At 35.1% G+C, this 20,437-nt stretch overlaps 1 protein-coding gene across 1 annotated transcript in view; it reads right to left on the bottom strand.

Moving 5' to 3' along the window:
* Window positions 1-20,437, bottom strand: part of UNC13C (unc-13 homolog C) — a 568,731-nt gene that overhangs the window by 122,506 nt on the left and 425,788 nt on the right. The window contains exon 21 of the mRNA XM_045073496.1: window positions 12,189-12,315. Within this exon, the coding sequence (XP_044929431.1) occupies window positions 12,189-12,315 (127 nt within the window). The remainder of the gene's footprint in view (window positions 1-12,188; window positions 12,316-20,437) is intronic.

Raw genomic sequence — 20,437 nt, 5'->3', positions numbered from 1 at the left:
AGGTTGTGGCTACTATATAGAAATTTAATTAGATTTTATATAGACTTATTATAATCACTTTTTTTTTTGAGAGAGAAAGAGTGTATGAGCATGAGGGGAGGGGCAAAGAGAGAATCTTAAGCAGGCTTCAAGCTCATCATGGAGCTCTACCCAGGGCTTGATGTCACTACCCTGAGATCATGACCTGAGCCAAAATCAAGAGTCAGACACTTAACCTACAAACCCACCCAGGAGCCACTTTTTATATTCTATTAGTTATCCTATAGTTTCTTTTGGGTTTTCTAGATGTACTATTATGTCATAGACAAATATTAACAACATCAACATATACTTTTATAATCATTATACTTTTCTACAAATTGTACCCATAGGCCTTCTTTTTAAATAAAGGTGATGTCTCAGATAGTCTCATCCTGATTTCAGGCAGTTTCTTTTTTTTTTTTTTTTTTTTTTTTAAAGATGTACTATTATGTCATAGACAAATATTAACAACATCAACATATACTTTTATAATCATTATACTCTTGCTACCAAGGAGCCTGATGTGGGATTGCATAGGCCCCTGGGATCATGACCTGTTAAAGGTGATGTCATCAGATGTCAGTCTCATTCCTGATTTCAGGCAGAAGCTTTCAAAGTTTTATTCATAAGCATAATGTTTAGAGAGGAGATAAGATGGCAGAGTAGGAAGATCCTGAGCTTCTATCCTCACACCAACACACCAAAATCTACAATTGCATATAGAACCATCTCAGAGAATGAAGTAAAGATTAATAGAACACATTTTTTACAACTAAAGATATAAATAAAATGTCACATGGAGACAGTTAAGACAAGGAGAGGTGGTCCGGTCAGGACCAGTACCTACAGTGAGATCCACTGGTATAGAGGCCTTTCCTGAAGAATAAGGAAGTCTAAGGCTCCAAAGCTCAGAGAACCTGCACCGGGAAGATGAACACCCATATCCAGGAGAGCCAGAAAGCAGCAGAAAACAGAAACTCCACTCAATCACAGTCATCCACTAGTTGACCTTTGCAACTAGTCACACCAGGGCCAACACTGCACACTTGCACCCCTAAAGCAGTTATAGTCTGGTCCCTCAGCCATATAGGTCAGGGTCAAGCTCCACTTACCAGCATGCCCATAGCAGTTGTAGTGGGGCCTAGCAGACATTTGTGCCAGGGGACAGGCCCCCACACAAGCAATTATGCACTAAAAACCCAACAACAACAACCTCCAGCCATAACAGGAGGGTGCATATGAACCACACAGAAGACACCCCTGGGACAGATGGCAGGAGACCAGGGAAATTTATGATACTGGGTCCCATAGCACACCTTCCACATTAAAGCTCCTCCTTGAAGACCAGGAGAATTAGCTGATCTAAACACAAAGAAGCATAACGAGAAGACAGAACAATATGTCAAAAAATATGACAGAAAGAACAAGATAACCCCCCCCCACAAAAGAACTAAGTGAAATGAAGTGACTTACCAGATAAATAGTTCAAAGTAATGGTTGTAAAGATGTCTACTAAACCCAGGAGAAGAATGAATAAATGCCATGAGAAGTTCAACAAGGACAGAAAATATTAAAAAGAACCAATCATAACTGAAGACTACAATAACTGAAATGAAAACTGTACTACAGAAAATCAATAGAACATTAGATAATGCAGCAGAATGGATCAGCAATCTGGAAGACAAGCTAGTGGAAATCACCCAAACTGGACAGCAAAAATAAAAAGGAATTAAAAAATGAGGATAGTTGGGGCACTTGGGTGGCTCAGTTGAGTAAGCATCTGATACTTGGTTTCGACTCAGATCATGATCTCAGGGTTGTGAGATCAAGCCCCATATCAGGCTCTGTGCTCAGTTTGTAGTCTACTTGAGGTTCTCTCCCGCCCTCTCTCTCTACTCCTCCCCCTGCTCATGCTCTCTCTTTCTCTCTCTTAAATAAATAAATAAATCTATCTATCTTTAAAAATAAGTAAAAAATAAGGATAATTTAAGGGCCCTCTAGGACCTCAAGCATACTAACATTCATTGTGTAGTGGTCCCAGAAATAGAAGATAGAAAATGGGACAGAAAACCAATTTGCAGAAATAATGGCTAAAAATATCCCTAAACTGGTGAAGGAAGCAGACATCCAAGTCCAGGAATCACACAGAATCTCCAAAAAGATGAATCTAAAGAGACCCACACCAAGACACATTATAATCCAAGTGTCCACAGTTAAAGATAAAGAGAGATTCTTAAAGGAGCAAGAGAAAACAATTATTTATGTACAAGTAAACCTCAATAAGACTATTAGCTGATTTTTCAGCAGAAGATTTACAGGCCAGAAATAGTGGCACAATATATTCAAAATGCTGAAAGAAAAACAAGGACAACCAATAATAATCTCCCTGGCAAAATTATCACTCAGAATTGAAGGAAGCATAAAGAATTTTCCAGGAAAGCAAGAGTGAAAGGAGTTCATCAACAACAAACTGGCCTTCCAAGAAATGTGAAAGGAACTTCTTTAAACATAAAAGAAAAGGCCATAGCTAAAAAACAAAACAAAAAATAATAATAAAAAAATCTCAGTGGTAGAGGTGAATACATAGTAAAGGTAGTGCTTCAACCATCAACACAGCTAGTATGAAGGTTGAAAGACAACAGTAAAATCATCTAGAACTACAATAATTGGTCAAAGGACACACAAAATACTTACATGTAAAATATGACAGCAAAAACAAAAAAATAGGGGAAGAGTAAAAATTTAGTGCTTTTGGAACATGCCGAACCAAAACAACTTAAGGTAGAATGGACATTCAGGATAATACATATGAACTTTGTGATAACCACAGCCCAAATACTTATAACAGATACACAAAAATTAAAGAGAAAGAAATACAAACATAACACTAAGGAATGTCACCAAATCCCATGAGAAGAGAGTAAGAGAGAAAGAAACAGAAAAACAAAAAACAACAACAAAAAAACTACAAAAGCAACCATAAAATGGTTGAAAAAGAAAATAATCATAAAATGGTAAGAAGTACATATCTATCAAGGGTTACCTTAAATGTAAATAGATTAAATCAAAAGATATAGGGTGGCTAAGCAGACAAAAAACAAAAACAAAAACAAGACTTCTATATATGCTATGATAGATTCACTTCAGACCTAAAGACAGACAAACTAAAAGTGAAGGGATGGAAAAATCTATTCCTTGCAAATAGAAACAAAAAGAAGGCTGTCGTAGCAATACTTATATCAGACAAAATAGACTTTAAAAGAAAGGATGTAACAAGAGACAGAATGGGGCATTACATTATGATAAAGGGTTCAATCCAACAAAGGGATATAACACTTGTAAATATCTATGTGCCCAACATAGGAACTCCTAAATACATAAAAGAAATGTTACTAGACAAGGGAGAAATTCATGGTAATACAGCAATAGTAGGGGACTTTAACACTCTAAACAATAGAATGATCATATAGGGAGAAAATCAGTAAGGAAACATTGGCCTTGAACAACACAGTAGACCAAATGGACTTAATGTGTACACAACACTCCATCCGAAAGCAGAAGAATACCCATTCTTTTTAAGAACACATAGAACATTTTTCAGTATACACCACATGTTGGGCTACAAAACAAGTCTCGGTAAGTTAAAAAAGACTAAAATCACATCAAGCATCTTTTCTGACCACAATGGCATGAAACTAGAAACCAATTACAAAAAGAAAAGTGGACAAAACACAAACATGTGAAAACTGAACGACACCATTATAAACCAGTAAGTCAGTGAAGTAATCAAAGAAACAAAGAAAAATCCTTGAGATAAATGAAAATGGAAACAAAGAGTCCAAAATCTATGGGATGCAGAAAACACAGTTTTAGAAGAGAGGTGAATAGTGATACAGGCCTACCTCAAGAAACAAGAAAAAAAAAATCTAATCTTATACTAAAAGAAAAGAAAAAAGAACAAAGATCAGGGTTAGTAGAAGAAAGGGAATAATAAAGAGCAAAAATAAATAAGATAGAGACCACAAAAACAATAGAAATAATGAAACTAAGAGTAGTTCTTTGCAAACATAAACGAAATTGGTAAATCTTTAGCTATGAAGAAAAAAAAAAAAGAGGCCCAAATAAATAAAATCAGAAATGAAAAAAAAAAGTTACAACTTGTGCCACAGAAGTACAAAGGATCATTTAAAAACTAATTATGTACCAACAAATGGGAAGAAATGGATAAATTCCCAGAAATACATGATCTTCTAAGACTGACTCAAGAGAAAATTGGAAATATGAGTAGACCAATTATTAGCAATAAAATTCAATCAATAATAATAATAAATTTAAAAAACTCCCCAAAGAAGAAAAGCCCAGGACCAGATGGCTTCACTGCCAAATTCTACCAAAAAAAAAAAAAAAATTTTTTTTTTAAAGATCTTATTTATTTAACAAAGAAAGAGACCCCGAGAGAGGGAACACAAGTAGGGGGAATGGGAGAGGGAGAAGCAGGCTTCCTGCCGAGCAGGAAGCCCGATGTGGGGATCAATCCCAGTACCTGAGCCAAAGGCAGATGCTAAAGGACTGAGCCACCCAGGCGCCCCTGTACAAATATTTAAAGAGGAGTTAATACCTATTCTCAAACTATACCAAAAATTAAAGAAGGAATGCTCCAAACTCATTCTATATTCTCAGTGTTACTCTGATGCCAAAATTAGACAAAGATAAAATAATACAGTTACAGGTCAATATCCCAAATGAACATAGAGGCAAAAGTCCTCAACAGAGTATTAGCAAACTGAATTTAAAAATACATTAAAAGGATCATATGTTGTGATCAAGTAGGATTTATTCCAGGGATGAAAGGATGGTTCATTATCTACAAATAAATCAATGTAGTACCACATTAGCAACAGCCAAAAAAGAAAGAAAAAAATCAAATAATCATATCAATAGATGCATAAAAAACATTTGATAAAATTCCACATCTACTTATGATAACAACTCTCAAAAAATAAGTATACAGAGAATATGTGTCAACGTAATAAAGGCCATATATAACAAACCCATGGCTAATATCATACTTAATGGTGAAAAATTGAGGGTTTTTTCCTTTCAGACTAGGAACTACACAAGGATGCCCAGTCTTGGCACTTGTTTTCTATTCACTATTGGAAATCCTAGCCACAGCAATCAGATGAGAAAAAGAAATCAAAGATATCCAAATTGGAAAAGAAGTAAAACTGTCATTATTTGCAGATGATGTACTTTCTCTAGAAAAAAACATTATAGACACACACAAAAATAAACTGAAAATATATTAGACTTAAATGTAAGACTTGAAACCATAAAATTCCTAGAAGAAATCATATACATGAGCTCTTGGGCATCTTAGCTATACGTGTGTGTGTATACATATATACATATGTGTGTGTATATATGTTATATATATTTATATGTATGTGTGTATATATATTTATATATATATTTTTATATATATTATATTATATATATTATATATATTTTATATATATATATATATGTATTTTTGTGTGTGTGGATTCATCTCCTCAAGCAAGGGCAACAAAAGCAAAAATAAACACCTGGGACTACACCATACTAAAAACATTTTGCACAACAAAGAAAACCATCAACAAAACAAAAGGTAACATACTGAATGGAAAAAATATTTACAAATGATATGACCCATAAGCAGTCAATGCCTGAAACATAAAAAAATTCAGCAAACTCTATGTAAACATATCCATTTAAAAATTAGGCAGAAGACCTTAATAGATACTGCTGTAAAGAAGACATACAAATGGCCAACAGACACACCAAAAGATGCTCAAGTTCACTTATCATCAGTGATATGCAAACCAAAAGCACAAGATATTGCTTCACAGTTGAAAGAATGACTATATAAAAAACAAAACAAGAAATAACAAGTATTGTTGAGGATGTGAAGAAGGGAATCCTCATGAACTGTTGGTGGAAATTCAAAATTGTGCAGCCATTATGGAAAAATTTATGGTGGTTCCTCAAAAAATTAAAAACAGAAATATCATATGATCCAGTAATTCCACTTCTGGGAATTCACCTAAGAAAATGAAAACAGTAATTCAAAAAGACATATATAGCATTATATATTCATTACACCATTGGTTATAGTAGCCAAGATATGGAAACAATCTAAGTGTCCATCTTACAATAGATGAAAGGATAAAGCTGTGGTACAGATATACAATGGAATATTACTCAACCATAAAAAAATGCATTCTTGCCATTTGTGACAACCTGAGTAGAGCTAGAGGATATTACACTAAGTGAAATAAGTCAGTGAAAGATGCATATGATTTCACTTACGTATGGAATCTAAAACAAACAAACAAAAAAAACAAAACAAAACAAAACAAAAACCCATGCAAAACATAAACAGATTCACTGATACAGAGAGAAAACAGGTGGTTGCTAGGGGCTAGGAGAGCAAAGGGATGGGTAAAATAGAGTAAGGGGAATTAAAGATACAAACTTTCAGTTATGAAATAAATAAGGCATGGAGATACAATGGATAGTATAGGAAATTGATATTATAATAATTTTGTATGGTGACAGATAGTAGCTAGATGTATGGTGGTGATCAGTTTATAATGTTTGTAAATGCTGAATGATTATGTTGTACTCCTGAAACTAAAATAATATTTTATGCTAACTACATTTCAATTTAAAAAGAGGCATACTGGTTTTATTGTTGTTTCTTTTTTGAAAGAGTGTGTCTTTGGGGCACCTGGGTGGTTCACTGGGTTAAAGCCTCTGCCTTCAGCTCAGGTCATGATCCCAGGCTCCTGGGATCAAACCCTGCATCAGGTTCTCTGCTCAGCGGGGAGCCTGCTTCCCCTCCTCTCTCTCTGCCTGCCTCTCTGCCTACTTGTGATCTCTGTCTGTCAAATAAATAAATAAAATCTTAAAAAAAGAAAAAAAGAAAGAATTGTCTTTTATTAGATTAAGATAGTTCCATTCTATTCTTAACTTCTAAGAGATTGTTATAATAAATTGATATTGTATTTTATTAAATTATTGTTCTGTGCCTAGTGTAATGACTGTAGGGATTTTCTCTTCCATTCCTTGAATGTGGTGAATTGTATTCATTGCTTTTAAAATGTTAAACTAGTTTTATATTTCAGAAATAAATACCCTTTGGTCATGTTATATTATTCTTCTTATAAACGGCTGGATTCTATTGGCTAATATTTTATTTTATTTTACTTTTAAAATATATTTTCAGAGAGAAATTGTTCTTTAATTGTATGTCATATTCTCAATAGGTTTGAGTAGTTGAGGATAATTGGTACATTTTTGCCTAACTTTTAAATGTACTGACAAAAATAATGTCTTGCTATGTTTTATATTTTTGGATCTTTAGTGATGTCCTTTTCTGGCAATGGTAATTTGTGATATCTGCTTTTCCTTTTTTCCTCCATTTTTTATTTTTATCATGTTTTTCAAAAACAAACTTTTGGCTGTGTAATTTTTTCTATTTTAAAATTTATTTTGTTCCAGGTCTTATTGATCATTTTTTCCTTTTATTTTCTTTTGACTGAATTTGTTTTTTAAATTAGTCTTACACTATTGATTTTATACCTTTCTCCCTTTTTGTCTCTATAGAATTAGAAGATACACACTTTCTTCTATTTCCTATTTTGGCTGTAATCCACAAGTTTCAACATGCCATATTTCACTATCACCTAGTTCAAAATATTTCATAATTTACACTAATTTCTTTTGTACTCAGGTTTTAGAGAGTTCTGCTTAATTTGGGTATCTGGTCATTTTCTAGTTACCTTCTTGGAGTTGATATCTGGCTTAATTCCACAGTGGTCCAACACTATACAGTATATATTTCATTCTTTTAAAATACATTAGACCTGCGAAGAGTCTGTTTTGGTAAATGCACCATGTGCATGTGATAATAACCTGTGTTTTGTCACTGGTGGTCATCAGTTGTAGATAGAGATGTGTGTGTGTGTGTAAATAATTCCCATGGAAAACTGTGAAACCTGTATGTGACCAGATACAGATAGATAAATATCTTTAAGTGTATTATTCATGTTTTAAAACTTCTATTTTTTTTTTAAAGATTTTATGTATTTATTTAACACAGAGAGAGAGATCACAAGTAGGCAGAGCAGCTGACTGAGAGACGGGGGGAAGCAGGCTCCTCGCGGTGCAAAGACTCCCGATGCAGGGCTCGATCCCAGCACCCTGAGACCATGACCTGAGCTGATAGGCAGAGCCAAAGGCAGAGGCCTAACCCACTGAGCCATCTAGGTGCCCTGAAACTTCTATATTTTAACTGACTTTGTCTGTTTCTTGAGTTGCTGTAATCTCCAAGTAGAATTGCTGAGTTGATGATTTTTCCTTTTCTGACAATTTTTGCTTTATATATTTTGTTTACATGTTATGACATACATTTATAACTGATGTTTTTTGAATTGCTCCTTCAATCATGAAATATTTCTCTCTCAAAATTGTTTTGTTATATTTCTTATTTTGAATTCTATTTTTTTAATATTAGTATAGCCATGAAAATTTGATCTCAATTATTGTTTTCATTCTTTTACTTAACCTGTCTAGATGCTTACGTTTTAGGTGAATCAATTATAAGTGATAGTTTGGGATTTACTATTTTATCTGTAGGATGATATTTGTCGACTAGAACCTTAATCTGTTTATGTTTAATGATTACACTTAATTTTCTGATAAATAACAATTTTTAAAATGTCATCTTGCTTCCCCATCCCTCCTAAATTTCCTGCCCTCTCTTTATTTTTTGCAATCTCCTTTCCTTTCTCCTTTCCTTAGATATGTTCGTTGTACTCTCCCTTCACCCTATTGTTTTATGGGTGCATAGTACTTACGGGGTTACACTGTAAATTATAACACCCACCCATTACATATTAGAGGATTTTTAAATTGAGTATTTTACACTTTCTAAACAATTCAAGGATCTTATACCATATTAACTCCATTTACTGCTCTTCTACCTTTTTATGCTACTGTTGTCTTGTATTTTAAATCTATGTATATTTTCTTCTATAGATTTTTTATTTTAAATAGTTGATGTATTTTTAAGTGTCCTTTTTTGCTTATCTATTCTAATGCTTTTTATGATCTAATGCATTCCTGCATTTTTATCTTCAGTCATTTTCCTTCTACCTTAAGCCTGGTTTATATATTTTGGTGAAGGTCTATTGGAAATGGGTTCTTTTAGCTTCTCAGTTATATAAATATACTTATTGCACCTTGTTTTAGAAGGATATTTTTGATGCTTATAGAATTCGAAGTTGTTAGCTGTTTTCTTTCAGCGCTTAAAACATATTGTAGTGTACTCTGGTTTCAGTCCCTCCAACTGAACAATCATCCATGAGTATTATTACAGCTCCTTTGAAGGTAAAGTATCTTACCTTCCTTGACTCCAATAAATGGGAAGATTTTTTTATGCTTTTCTGGTTTTAAGCAACTTTGTATGATGTAATGACCAGTAGTTTTCCTTGCATTTGAATATCCTGCCTAGGATTTATAGAAATTCCTCAGCTATAGCTCCATGTTTTCCAACCATTTTGCAAAATACACATCTACTATCTTATTAAACATTGCTCTTGTACTACTCCTTCTCTCTTTTCCTTCTCTGGGACTCAATTCTTTGCATATTAGACCTTTACAATTTATCCCATATGTCCCTTGTGTGTTTCTCTCTTCTATATTTCTTTCTTCCATTTCTTTTATCCACTCTTCTGCTATGTATAATCTGCTATTAAGCCCATTTATTACTAATTTGTATAGTAATAATTTATATAGACCATTTAATACTAATTTATTCTTAATTTCATCCCTTTTCATTTCTGTAGTTTTTATTTTATTCTTCTTATAGATCCTATTTTTCTGTGGAAGTTTTCTCACATTTTGAAGTTTAGATCAAAGTCTATATCTGGTAAGTTAATATCTATTTTCTCTTGAATCTTATTCATTTGGTCCTGTTGCCTAGCAGTCTTTAATTTTTTTTGTTGAATATTATACATGGTCTATGGAAAAAATATGGAAACTTTGGTCATTTCCTCCAGAGAAAAATCTAAATTTTTCCTTATATTTGCAGGGAGAGAGTCATAAAGTAGACAAGGCTGAGTTTTAGGCTGGGCTATTTCTAGCTCTTATTTCTAGGGCAGAGCGCTCGGGGATCTTACCTGAAAGTCTGGGAAGTCTTGTTTCTTAGGAAATCTTCACTAACTTTTATCTCCCTAGCATTGTGAGGATGCTCAAGTCTCTACTTAAATTTTAATTTCTCAGTGCCTTCTTTCTATACCTGCTGATTTCTGCCTCAGTCCCAATACCTGAGCAGATAAAGAATGAGAAAATACCTCAGGGAGAAAACTGTGTGCAAGGAACAATGCTTACTTTTCTGTGGTTTGCATTTCTCTGGGAGTTTGGTCCTACAGGTCCAAACAACCTTCCTAGTCCTAAACACCAACGTTTAATTCTCTACCCCATGGACATTGCTATAAGCTGGGTTACTATTCTCTGTTCGGTCACAATGACATTGTAAAAATGTCATTGCAAATTAGCAAATTCATAGGAGCAGGGAGGACAGGACAGAGGGGGAAAAAAAACCGGCAGCAAATACAGGATTCACTTCAATGCACTTCTCTTTTCTCAGGGACAGTAGTTTCTCACTTCCTGGTTGCCTTGATTGCTCTCTGATGCTGTTTAATTTTATTCAGCTTTTATGCCGGTGTTCAGTGGTCATGTCAGTCTGATTTTAGTAGTGTAGTTAGTTTAGACAGAGTCAAAGCAGAGGTCTCTGGCTAATGGCATCGTCTTTTTACTTCCCTATTCCAAGTCAGTATCACCAGCTGCTTAGGCACATATAATTCATCTGCAATTCTTCCCTATTTCTTTCATCTTCATATGTCTTAGCTGACAAATGATGTAAACTCTATCTTTGAAATCTCTCTCCCACACATACTCATCCTATATGTTCTTACTACAATCACTCCAATGTATATAGATTTTAACTTGTCCCAGTAACCCACAGTATCTTATAAACTTCTACGGGAAAGTCATAAAGGGAAGTTCTAATCTCATCGTTACATTATTCACTATCTTCCAAATCTCTTTCCTGTTGCCCAGTCATTGCCTCTCCCGATGCCCACAAGGCCTCGTGATTACGGCACAAGCTTCAAAGCATTTACTTACAATAATCTAGTTCAAAACTACTTTTTCTACCTACTCATTTTGTAAACATATATAATGACATTTCCCATGGACAATAGCCCATATATTCCTACTCGCTTAATAATGCCCTTAATTTTCCTTTCAATCTAAATGCTTTTCTTGCCATCAACTGACCTACTTTTCAAAACCTACATCAATGTTACCCCATCCATAAAGATTATGTAGATTCCTCCAAATAGGGGTAATATCTCTATTCTTTGAGAACCCATTGCACTTTGCTTGTCCTCTTTGAATTAGTACTTATTTAATTGTGCCTTGGTTTATCGTGATTTTTATACTTATCAGTCTCTCATCAAGTACAAGCTTCTTTCAGGGTGAGGTCTTTATCTTATTCACTACTGTCCTACAGCACTTGGCTCAGTGCCTGGTGTGCAGAAGACCCTCCTCAACAGAGTTAAATAGAATTCTGGAAAGTATCAGATGCAGAGTATTACAAGTCTGTATACTTAGAAATGTATCTGATACAGGTATGTTTATGAAAAATGTTACCTGTTTATTTAGAACTTCTATTTTAGAAATACTAATACCTAAGGTATTTCTTTGAATTAAAGACAAAATCTGATTCTAAAGCTCAGCATACAAATACCCTCATTTTCCCAATAAAATCTGAGTTTGAACACTTTCACAGAAGATAACCTTATCGTGGAAGCCATATCCTGTTTTGCATTTCTTTTTCTTTGAGTTGAATATCTGAGGAAGGCGTAGTTGAAAAATGAAAACAATTCAATTAAATATGGTCCCAAAGAAACACAAATCATTTAATATTAATTTTATAATAGAAATGTCTGCATTCAAGCAAAGACTATGAAAAGAGATTTTTAAGACAGCATAATTCAGGTATAATTTTTACAGGACTATGAATTGAGAACTTGAGGGTGAAAATCACCACTTACAAAGAGTATTCAGGAACGGCATCCTTGAAGGCAGGAAGCTCCCGCACATACTCATTATAAAACCATTTCACTTTGAAATGCAAATTCATATAATCGGTGCTCTTGCATAACCGCTGCTTCTCATGTTCTGTAATAGATAAAATCGAACATTTAATGAAGTTTGGTTTGCCAACAATGCTGCTGTATTCCAATCTACTGTTAATAGTAGTATTTTAAAAAGGAAGAGAATCGTATATTTGAGGTAAAAGCAAAGGGAACTGTCAAAGACAGACTTGAAATTTTACAAAATCCAAAAGTACCACAGATGCCATGTAGAATAGATCAACTAGTAATGAGTAGTAACTTGAATGTTCTAATGCGCCTTCATGAAAAAGGTAAGAATTCTGATGTCTAGAGTGGTAACACACCAAAAATTTTCTGTTTGTTTGCAAGCTTTCATATTTTGACTACTTTAAGCTTATTGCAAACAAAATTCCAGAAAGAATTAAAACTCTAAGCATGGATAAAACATGAATCAAACTAAGATTATTTTGTACCCTGTGGCTTTTTTTGACATTTCTTTAGCAGGATTTCCTAAAATGTGACATTTTCTTCTCTCTAGCTTAGAAAGTGTAGCTTAAAACCGTTTTTTTGTTTGTTTTTTGTTTTGTTTTGTTTTGTTTTGTTTTAATCTAATCTGGATATATAGTACTGGGAAACAGAGACAAGTAATAATACTACTGAACATGTTTATCTCTGCTCCTCGCCTACCCCCAATATTAATATCTTTGCCAATTCCAGCCATAAGTATAGACATAAGCAAAGCCCAAATATCCCAGACTATATTGACATTTAAGTGTCCTCATTTAAGTTCTGGTTGAGGTCTATGGATCTTTTTTTAAGCCAAGGGCTTTGATTTATGGTAGAAACATCCTTTACTTTACATTCCAGACTGAAAATACCAATTGAAGCAATTGAATTGTTACAAACAAATTGAGGACATCCTTGCTTTCCAAAACCTCACTATAGAGGGACTTCAATCCCAATGATAAACACAAGAGGGAACACAGCCCCAAATCAAACATTTTCAAAATATCTAAACAATGATTAACTTAAGACAACTTGTAGAAAAGAGAGAAACACACATATATACACAGAAACAAGAATAAATAATACTTGTAGACTAAACTCAGGAACAAAATTATAAGCGAGGTGATACTTTGCTTCAGCTCCCTCCAAATTTATTCCCTTCATTCTTTCTTTTAACGTGAGTTCTCTCCTATCCCTCTCCTCACATGAATAGTATCCCTCTACATCTTAAGGGTAAGACATTTATTTGATATACTCGTAGGTAAGGATTTAATTCAATACTACCTTGAAACCTAGACAGGAGAAGAACCTTGCCCTAAGACCCATACACCAAAAGGGCTCTACTCATCACAAATAGAAACTCAAAAATTAAATAGATTGTGGATTCCTCTGTCACTTGGGATCTCACACTTGGTGTGGGCAGAGTAAGCCAGAACCCAAAACATCTGCTCTTGTGACTAACACCACCTGTTCTTATAATTAACACCTTGTAAACCCCACAGAAACACCTTTGGACCATCTTTTGTTTTATATCCTGAAAAAAAAAAAAAAAGGTGACTGACTATGTCCAGTTTACAGACTGCCATTGCTGATGACAGAAATAGATACTGCTTTGGAGTACAGGGAGGAATTCAAGCTATGGATGCATTCAAGTAAGAGAAAGGGTGACCTAACTCACCAGATTCTTTCCCTGGATGGCATAAATGTAATAGGTCATTTCACAACAAAATATTATTTTAAAGTTTTAATAAGCACCCATTTTCATTGGTTTCAATTTATGCATTGGAGGGCACTCATGAATCAATGCAACAGGCAAAACAGGTGCACTTGCTGGCTGGGGAATATTTTGAATACTAAATGATTCATATTACTCTCAAAGTTATGTGTAGTTCTAGATGTAATATACATGAAGCCTCAAACTCCTTGCCAACCAGTTATCTACTGAATTCCAGACTTATCAATAGTTTTATTTTTGAAATTTAGATTTATGAGTTCTAATGCAATGATTTTTGTTTATTCAAATGATTTACCTAAAAATGTATATGAGATGATAATTGCATTTTGTCCTCATCTTAATAAATATTTTTAAATATCTTAGAAGAAAGTAACTTTCTGCCAACCATATGTGAACCATATTGGAAAACACACATGGAAATAATTTTAAAATTTTGTATTTATAGTTTAAATTACATCTGTATTCAAATCATGTGAATTTTGAATACATTTTTTAATCCTTTAACTATTAAGAATGTGCATAAACTATAAGTGGACCTCAGAAAAGAAAAAAACTGGCTGAAAAGAAATAGAAAAGAGTTCAATGGCAAGGTATATTTAAATTTTTTAAGTCAGGTAAAAATTAAAGACGGCAGACATCATGTGACCTGATTCTGCAAGTGTTAGGGTGAGTCTGATGTAATGTGCTACCTGTTCCAAGAGTGTTTGTACATTAACAGAAACCTGGAGGTAAGGGTAACCCAGTTCCAGCTAATACCAAAAATGTTTATTGAGCATTTATCTTGCACTAAGTTATGTGGGAGGCACTGCAGATATAAAGATTGAGTATGCAAAGCTCAGGGAGGTTGACATAAAACAGTACATTTAATACAACATGGCTAGTGTCATGATTTGCACAGGAGGATGCTTGTTTCTTGGAGGAAATGAATTTAGCCCAAATTTTGTGTGTTAGATGAACAAGACAGAAATTATTTGTGAGCAGTGGTTCACTGCACAAAGATGAATTTTAGTCAAAGGACACATATTATATAAAATAAGACTTTTTACTTTAAGAAATACTATTTAAAATATGTGTCGCATTCATGACAATGTAAAACTATGTCTCCAGTGAAGACTCTGGGCTTTTCAACAGAATACACATTCTTCTCCAGTGCACATGGAACTTCCTCCAGACTAAATCACATACTAGGTCACAAATCGATTCTCAACCAAAACCCAAAGACTGGGATTATTCCCTACATATATTCAGACCACAATGCTTTGAAACTTGAACTCAATCACAAGAGGAAATTTGGAAGGAACTCAAACACATGGAGTTTGTTAAAGAGCATCCTACTAATGAATGAATGGGTTAATCAGGAAATTAAAGAATTTAAAAAATTCACGGAAACTAATGAAAATGCAACTGTTCAAAATCTTTGGAACACAGCAAAGTCAGTCCTGAAGGAAATAAATTGCAATACAAGCCTCTCTCAAAAAATGAAAAAAAATCTCAAATACACAAGCTAACCTTACCCGTAAAGGAGCTAGAGAAAGAACAGCAAATAAAGCCTAAATCCAGCAGAAGAGAAACAATAAACATCAGAGCAGAAATCAATGAAGTAGAAACCAAAAGAACAGTAGAACAAATCAATGAAACTAAGAGCTGGTTCTTTGAAAGAATTAATAAGATTGATTAATCCCCTGGCCAGAACTTATCAAAAAGAAAAAAGAAAGGACCCTTGGGGCACCTGGGTGATTCCATCATTAAGCACCTGCCTTTGGCTCAGTTTATGATCCCAGGGTCCTGGGATCGAGCCCCACATTGGGCTCCCTGCTCAGCAGTAAGTCTGCTTCTCCCTTTCCCATTTCCCCCTGCTTGTGTTCTCTCTCTCACTGTGTCTCCCTCTGTCAATAAAATAATAAAAAGGAGAGAGAGAGAGAGAGGGATCCAAATTAATAAAATCATGAATGAAAGAAAAAAGATCATGACCAGCACCAAGGAAATAAAAACAATTTTAAGAGTATATTATAACAATATGCCAAAAAATAAGGCAATCTAGAAGGAATGAATGCATTCCTAGAAACTTATAAACTCCCAAAACTGAAACAGGAAGAAATAGTAAATCTGAATAGACCCATAACCAGCAAGGAAAGTGAAGCAATTATCAAAAACCTGCCAAAAAACAAGAGCTCAGTGCCAGATGGCTTCCCAGGGAGATTCTACCAAACATTTGAAGAAGAAATAATACCTATTCTAATGAAACTGTTTCAAAAAATAGAAATGGGAAGAAAACTTTCAAACTCTTTCTATGAGGCCAGCATTACCTTGATCCCAAAACCAGACAGAGAACCCAGCAAAAAGGAGAATTACAGACCAATATCCTTGGTGAACATGGATGTCAAAATACTCACCAAGATACCAGCCAATAGGATCCAACAGTACATTAAAAGAATGATTCATCATGATCAAGTGGGATTTATTCCTGGGATACAAGAGTGGCTTTGACATTACAAATCAAACATGAGAGGGGAAATTAATAAAAGAAAAGAACAACATCCATATGATCCTCTCAATTGATGCAGAAAAAGCATATGACAAAATACAGCATCAGTTCTTGATTAAAACTCTCCAAAGAGCAGGGGTAGAGAGAACATACCTCAATATCATAAAAGCCATATATTAAAAGCCTACAGTGAATATCATTCTCAATGGGGAAAATCTAAGAGCTTTCCCCTAAGGCCAGGAACATGACAGGGATGTCCACTCTCACCGCTGTTGCTCAACATAGTACTATCCCAAAAGTCCTAGCCTCAGCAATCAGACAATGAAAAGAAATAAATGGCATTCAAATTAGCAAAGAAGAAACCAAACTCTCATCCTTCACAGATGATATGATGCTTTCTGCATTTCTATATACTAACAAGGAGACAGAAGAAAGAGAAATTAAGGAATTGATCCCATTTATAATTGCACCAAAAAACACAAGATACCTAGGAATAAACCTAACCAAAGGTGTAAAGGATCTGTACTCTAAAAACTACAGAGCACTTATGAAAAAAAACTGAGGAAGACACAAAGAGATGGAATAACATTCAATGCTCATGGATGGAAGAATAAATTTTTTAAAATGTTTATGCTACCGAGAGCAATCTACACATTCAATGCAATCCCTATCAAAATGCCATCAACATTTTTCAAAGAGCTGTAACAAATAATTCTAAAATTCATATGGAATCACAAAAGACCCCAAATAGCCAGAGGGATGTTGAAAAAGAAAGCCAATGCACATGGTATCACAATGCCTGACTTCAAACTATATTACAAAGCTGTGATCATCAAGACAGCATGGTACGAACATACAAGCAGACACACAGATCAATGAATAGGATAGAGATCCTAGAAATGGACCCTCAACTCTATGCTCAACTCATCTTTCACAAAGCAGGAATGAATACCCAATGGAAAAAAGGCAGTCTCTCCAATTAATGGTGCTGGGAAAATTGGATAGCCACATGCAGAAGATTGAAACTCAACCATTCTCTTACATCACACACAAAGATAAACTCAAAATAGATGAAAGACCTAAATGTGAGAATCCATCAAAATCCCAGAGGAGAACATAGGCAGCAGACTCTTTGACCTCAGCTGCAATAACTTCTTTCAAGACATGTTTCCAAAGGCAAGGGAAACAAAAGCAAAAATGAACTACTCAGGGGGGGGCGCCTGGGTGGCTCAGTGGGTTAAGGCCTCTGCCTTCAGCTCAGGTCATGATCTCAGGGTCCTGGGATCGAGCCCAGCATCGGGCTCTCTGCTCAGTGGGGAGCCTCCTTCCTCCTCTCTGTCTCTGCCTGCCTCTCTGCCTACTTGTGATCTCTCTTTCTGTCAAATAAATGAATAAAATCTTAAAAAAAAAAATGAACTACTGGAACTCCATCAAGATACAAGCTTCTGTGCAAAGGAAAGAGTCAACAAAACTAAGAAAGCAACCTACAGAATTAGAGATGATATTTGCTAATGACATAATAGACAAAAGGCTAGTATCCAAGATCTATAAAGAACTTATCAAACTCAACACCCAAACATAAATAATCCAGTCAAGAAAGGGGCAGAAGACATGAACAGACATTTCTCCAAAGAAGACATACAGATGGCCAACAGACACATGAAAAAGGGCTCAACATCACTCAGCATCAGGGAAATACAAATCAAAACCACAATGAGATACCACCTTACACCAGTCAGAATAGCAAAAATTAACAAAGCAGGAAACAACGAATGCTGGCAAGGATGTGGAGAAAGAGGAACCCTCTTACACTGTTGGTGGGAATCCAAGCTTGTACAGCCACTCTGGAAAACAATATGGAGGTTCCTCAAGATGTTAAAAATAGAGATATTCTATGACTCAGCAATTGTACTATTAGGTATTTACCACAAAGATACAGATATAGTGAAATGAAGGAGCACCTGCACCCCAATGTTCATGGCAGCGATGTCCACAATAGCTAAACTGTGGAAGGAGCTGGAATGTCCTTTGACAGCTGAATGGCTAAAGAAGATGTGTTTTGTGTGTGTGTGTGTGTATAAGTGGAATATTAGCCATCCAAAATGATGAATACTTACCAATTACATCAACATGGATGGAACTGGAGGGTACTATGATAAGCAAAATAAATAAATGGGAGAAAGACAATTATCACATGGTTTCACTCATATGTGGAATATAAGAAACAGTGTAGAGAATCATAAGGGAAGAGAATAAAAACTGAATGGGAAGAAATGGGCAAACTGAATGGGAAGAAATCAGAGATGGAGACCAACCATGACTCTTAATTATCTAAAACAACCCAGGGCTACTGGATGTGAGTGGGGGGGAGGGATAACTGCATGATGTGTATTAAGGACTGCATAGGATGTGATGAGCTCTGGGAGTTATATGCAACTGGTGAGTTGCTGAACACTATATCTGAAACTGATGATGTACTAAGTGTTGGCTAATTGAATTAAAAAAAAAAGACTTTTAGCTTTTTTTTTTTTTTTTTCCCCTCTACTCCTGTTTTCTCATGTTTTGGTAGTGAGTTTGAGTGAACCTTAAGTTTATGTCGTACCACAAAGGGAAAAAGTTTACCAATCTTTGCTCCTTACAATGAAGTCATCTCTCTACTTCAGAAAGCAGGTAAAAGCCAGCTGTGGGCAGTGTCCCAGTCAGTGTTTCAGGTAAACCTTTCATTTTATTTGCAAAATCCATGTGCACGTCACTTCCCCATGATTACAAAAGTGTTTTCTCCCAAGTTAGATACTCTGCTCAGACACACGGATCACCTTAAACTCATTCTCTTTGACTCTGCAAGCTTCCTGCATGCCTACACCCCCTCATTCCTGGTGTTCCCACAGTGCAGAAAAGAATCACCTCTATGTCTAATTTTCTGTAGCCACACAGTAGCCAGACTCCTCCTTTTCCTTCTTCCCTGATGCCCAAGTCTTTCCATTGTGGATCAGTATGGGAGAGGAGACAGGAAAGATGCCCATTATCCTTTGGCAAAATGAAATCTGGTATTGCTCTAATCCAGAGACCTCTGATTCTAGTTTCTAAGAATACTCCTGATAGGAAAGCTCAAACTATCAGGGTTTTACCAGCTTCTTTGCAGAAAATAAACTTAGAAGATCACTATTCGTTTCATTGTGATAGAATTGCTTTCACACCCATTTGAATGTGTTTCCATCCCCTGAAGTTACATATTTCTCATGCACTATCTACTGATATTTACTGCTATGTGTGGACAAAAACAGGAGACCAGTCCCATCTGTTTTCATATTCTGCCAATTCAACAAGAATAATTGACATCTTTACATGCATTATGCACTTCAGCTGATACAGGAAGAGGTTTCCAGTTTATTGAGTTGGTTGGTGATGTAGGTTTGATCTTGAGGAAAATCCAAACAAAAGGCTATGCAACTATATAATAAAGCCCACCTGTGATGTTTGTTTTTAAGTTACAAATATTAATTATAATCTAAACTTTTTTTAGCAGTGATTTGTAATGATCATAAACCTCACTATTTGTGGTGGATTTAGCTAATTGGTTACCAAGCCATGCCCTTTTCATCCCAGGCACACAACCAGGTGCCACATGTCCCAACCTTTATTGCAATAGCCTCGCCTTATGACTAAATTTTGTACTAAAGCAATGTATGTCATTTCTAGTCTAGCCCTAAAATACCTACTGTGAAATAATTCTCTTTTCTTTCATTTGCTGGTCAGATGCAGAAGATCCAGTCAAGGATTTTAAGGCTCTAGGGGAATCATGGAGCCACTAAAGGGTAGAAGTCTGGGTTCCTGAGCCAATTCTCAGGAGAAAATTGCCCAATCAGAAACACCTGCTTTGATTTATGCAAGTAAGAAATAAAAAACTGATACTTTGTGAAATAGAGTTAAGCTACATGGATTATATTCAGTAGCATCACT

The sequence above is a fragment of the Mustela putorius genome, unplaced genomic scaffold, assembly GCF_011764305.1.
Source record: "Mustela putorius furo isolate JIRA1106 unplaced genomic scaffold, ASM1176430v1.1 tig00537243_pilon_pilon_pilon, whole genome shotgun sequence".
Classification (NCBI taxonomy): Eukaryota; Metazoa; Chordata; class Mammalia; order Carnivora; family Mustelidae; genus Mustela; species Mustela putorius.
The sequence above is the reverse complement of the archived record's forward strand: the minus strand, read 5'-3'. Positions and strand labels throughout refer to the sequence as shown.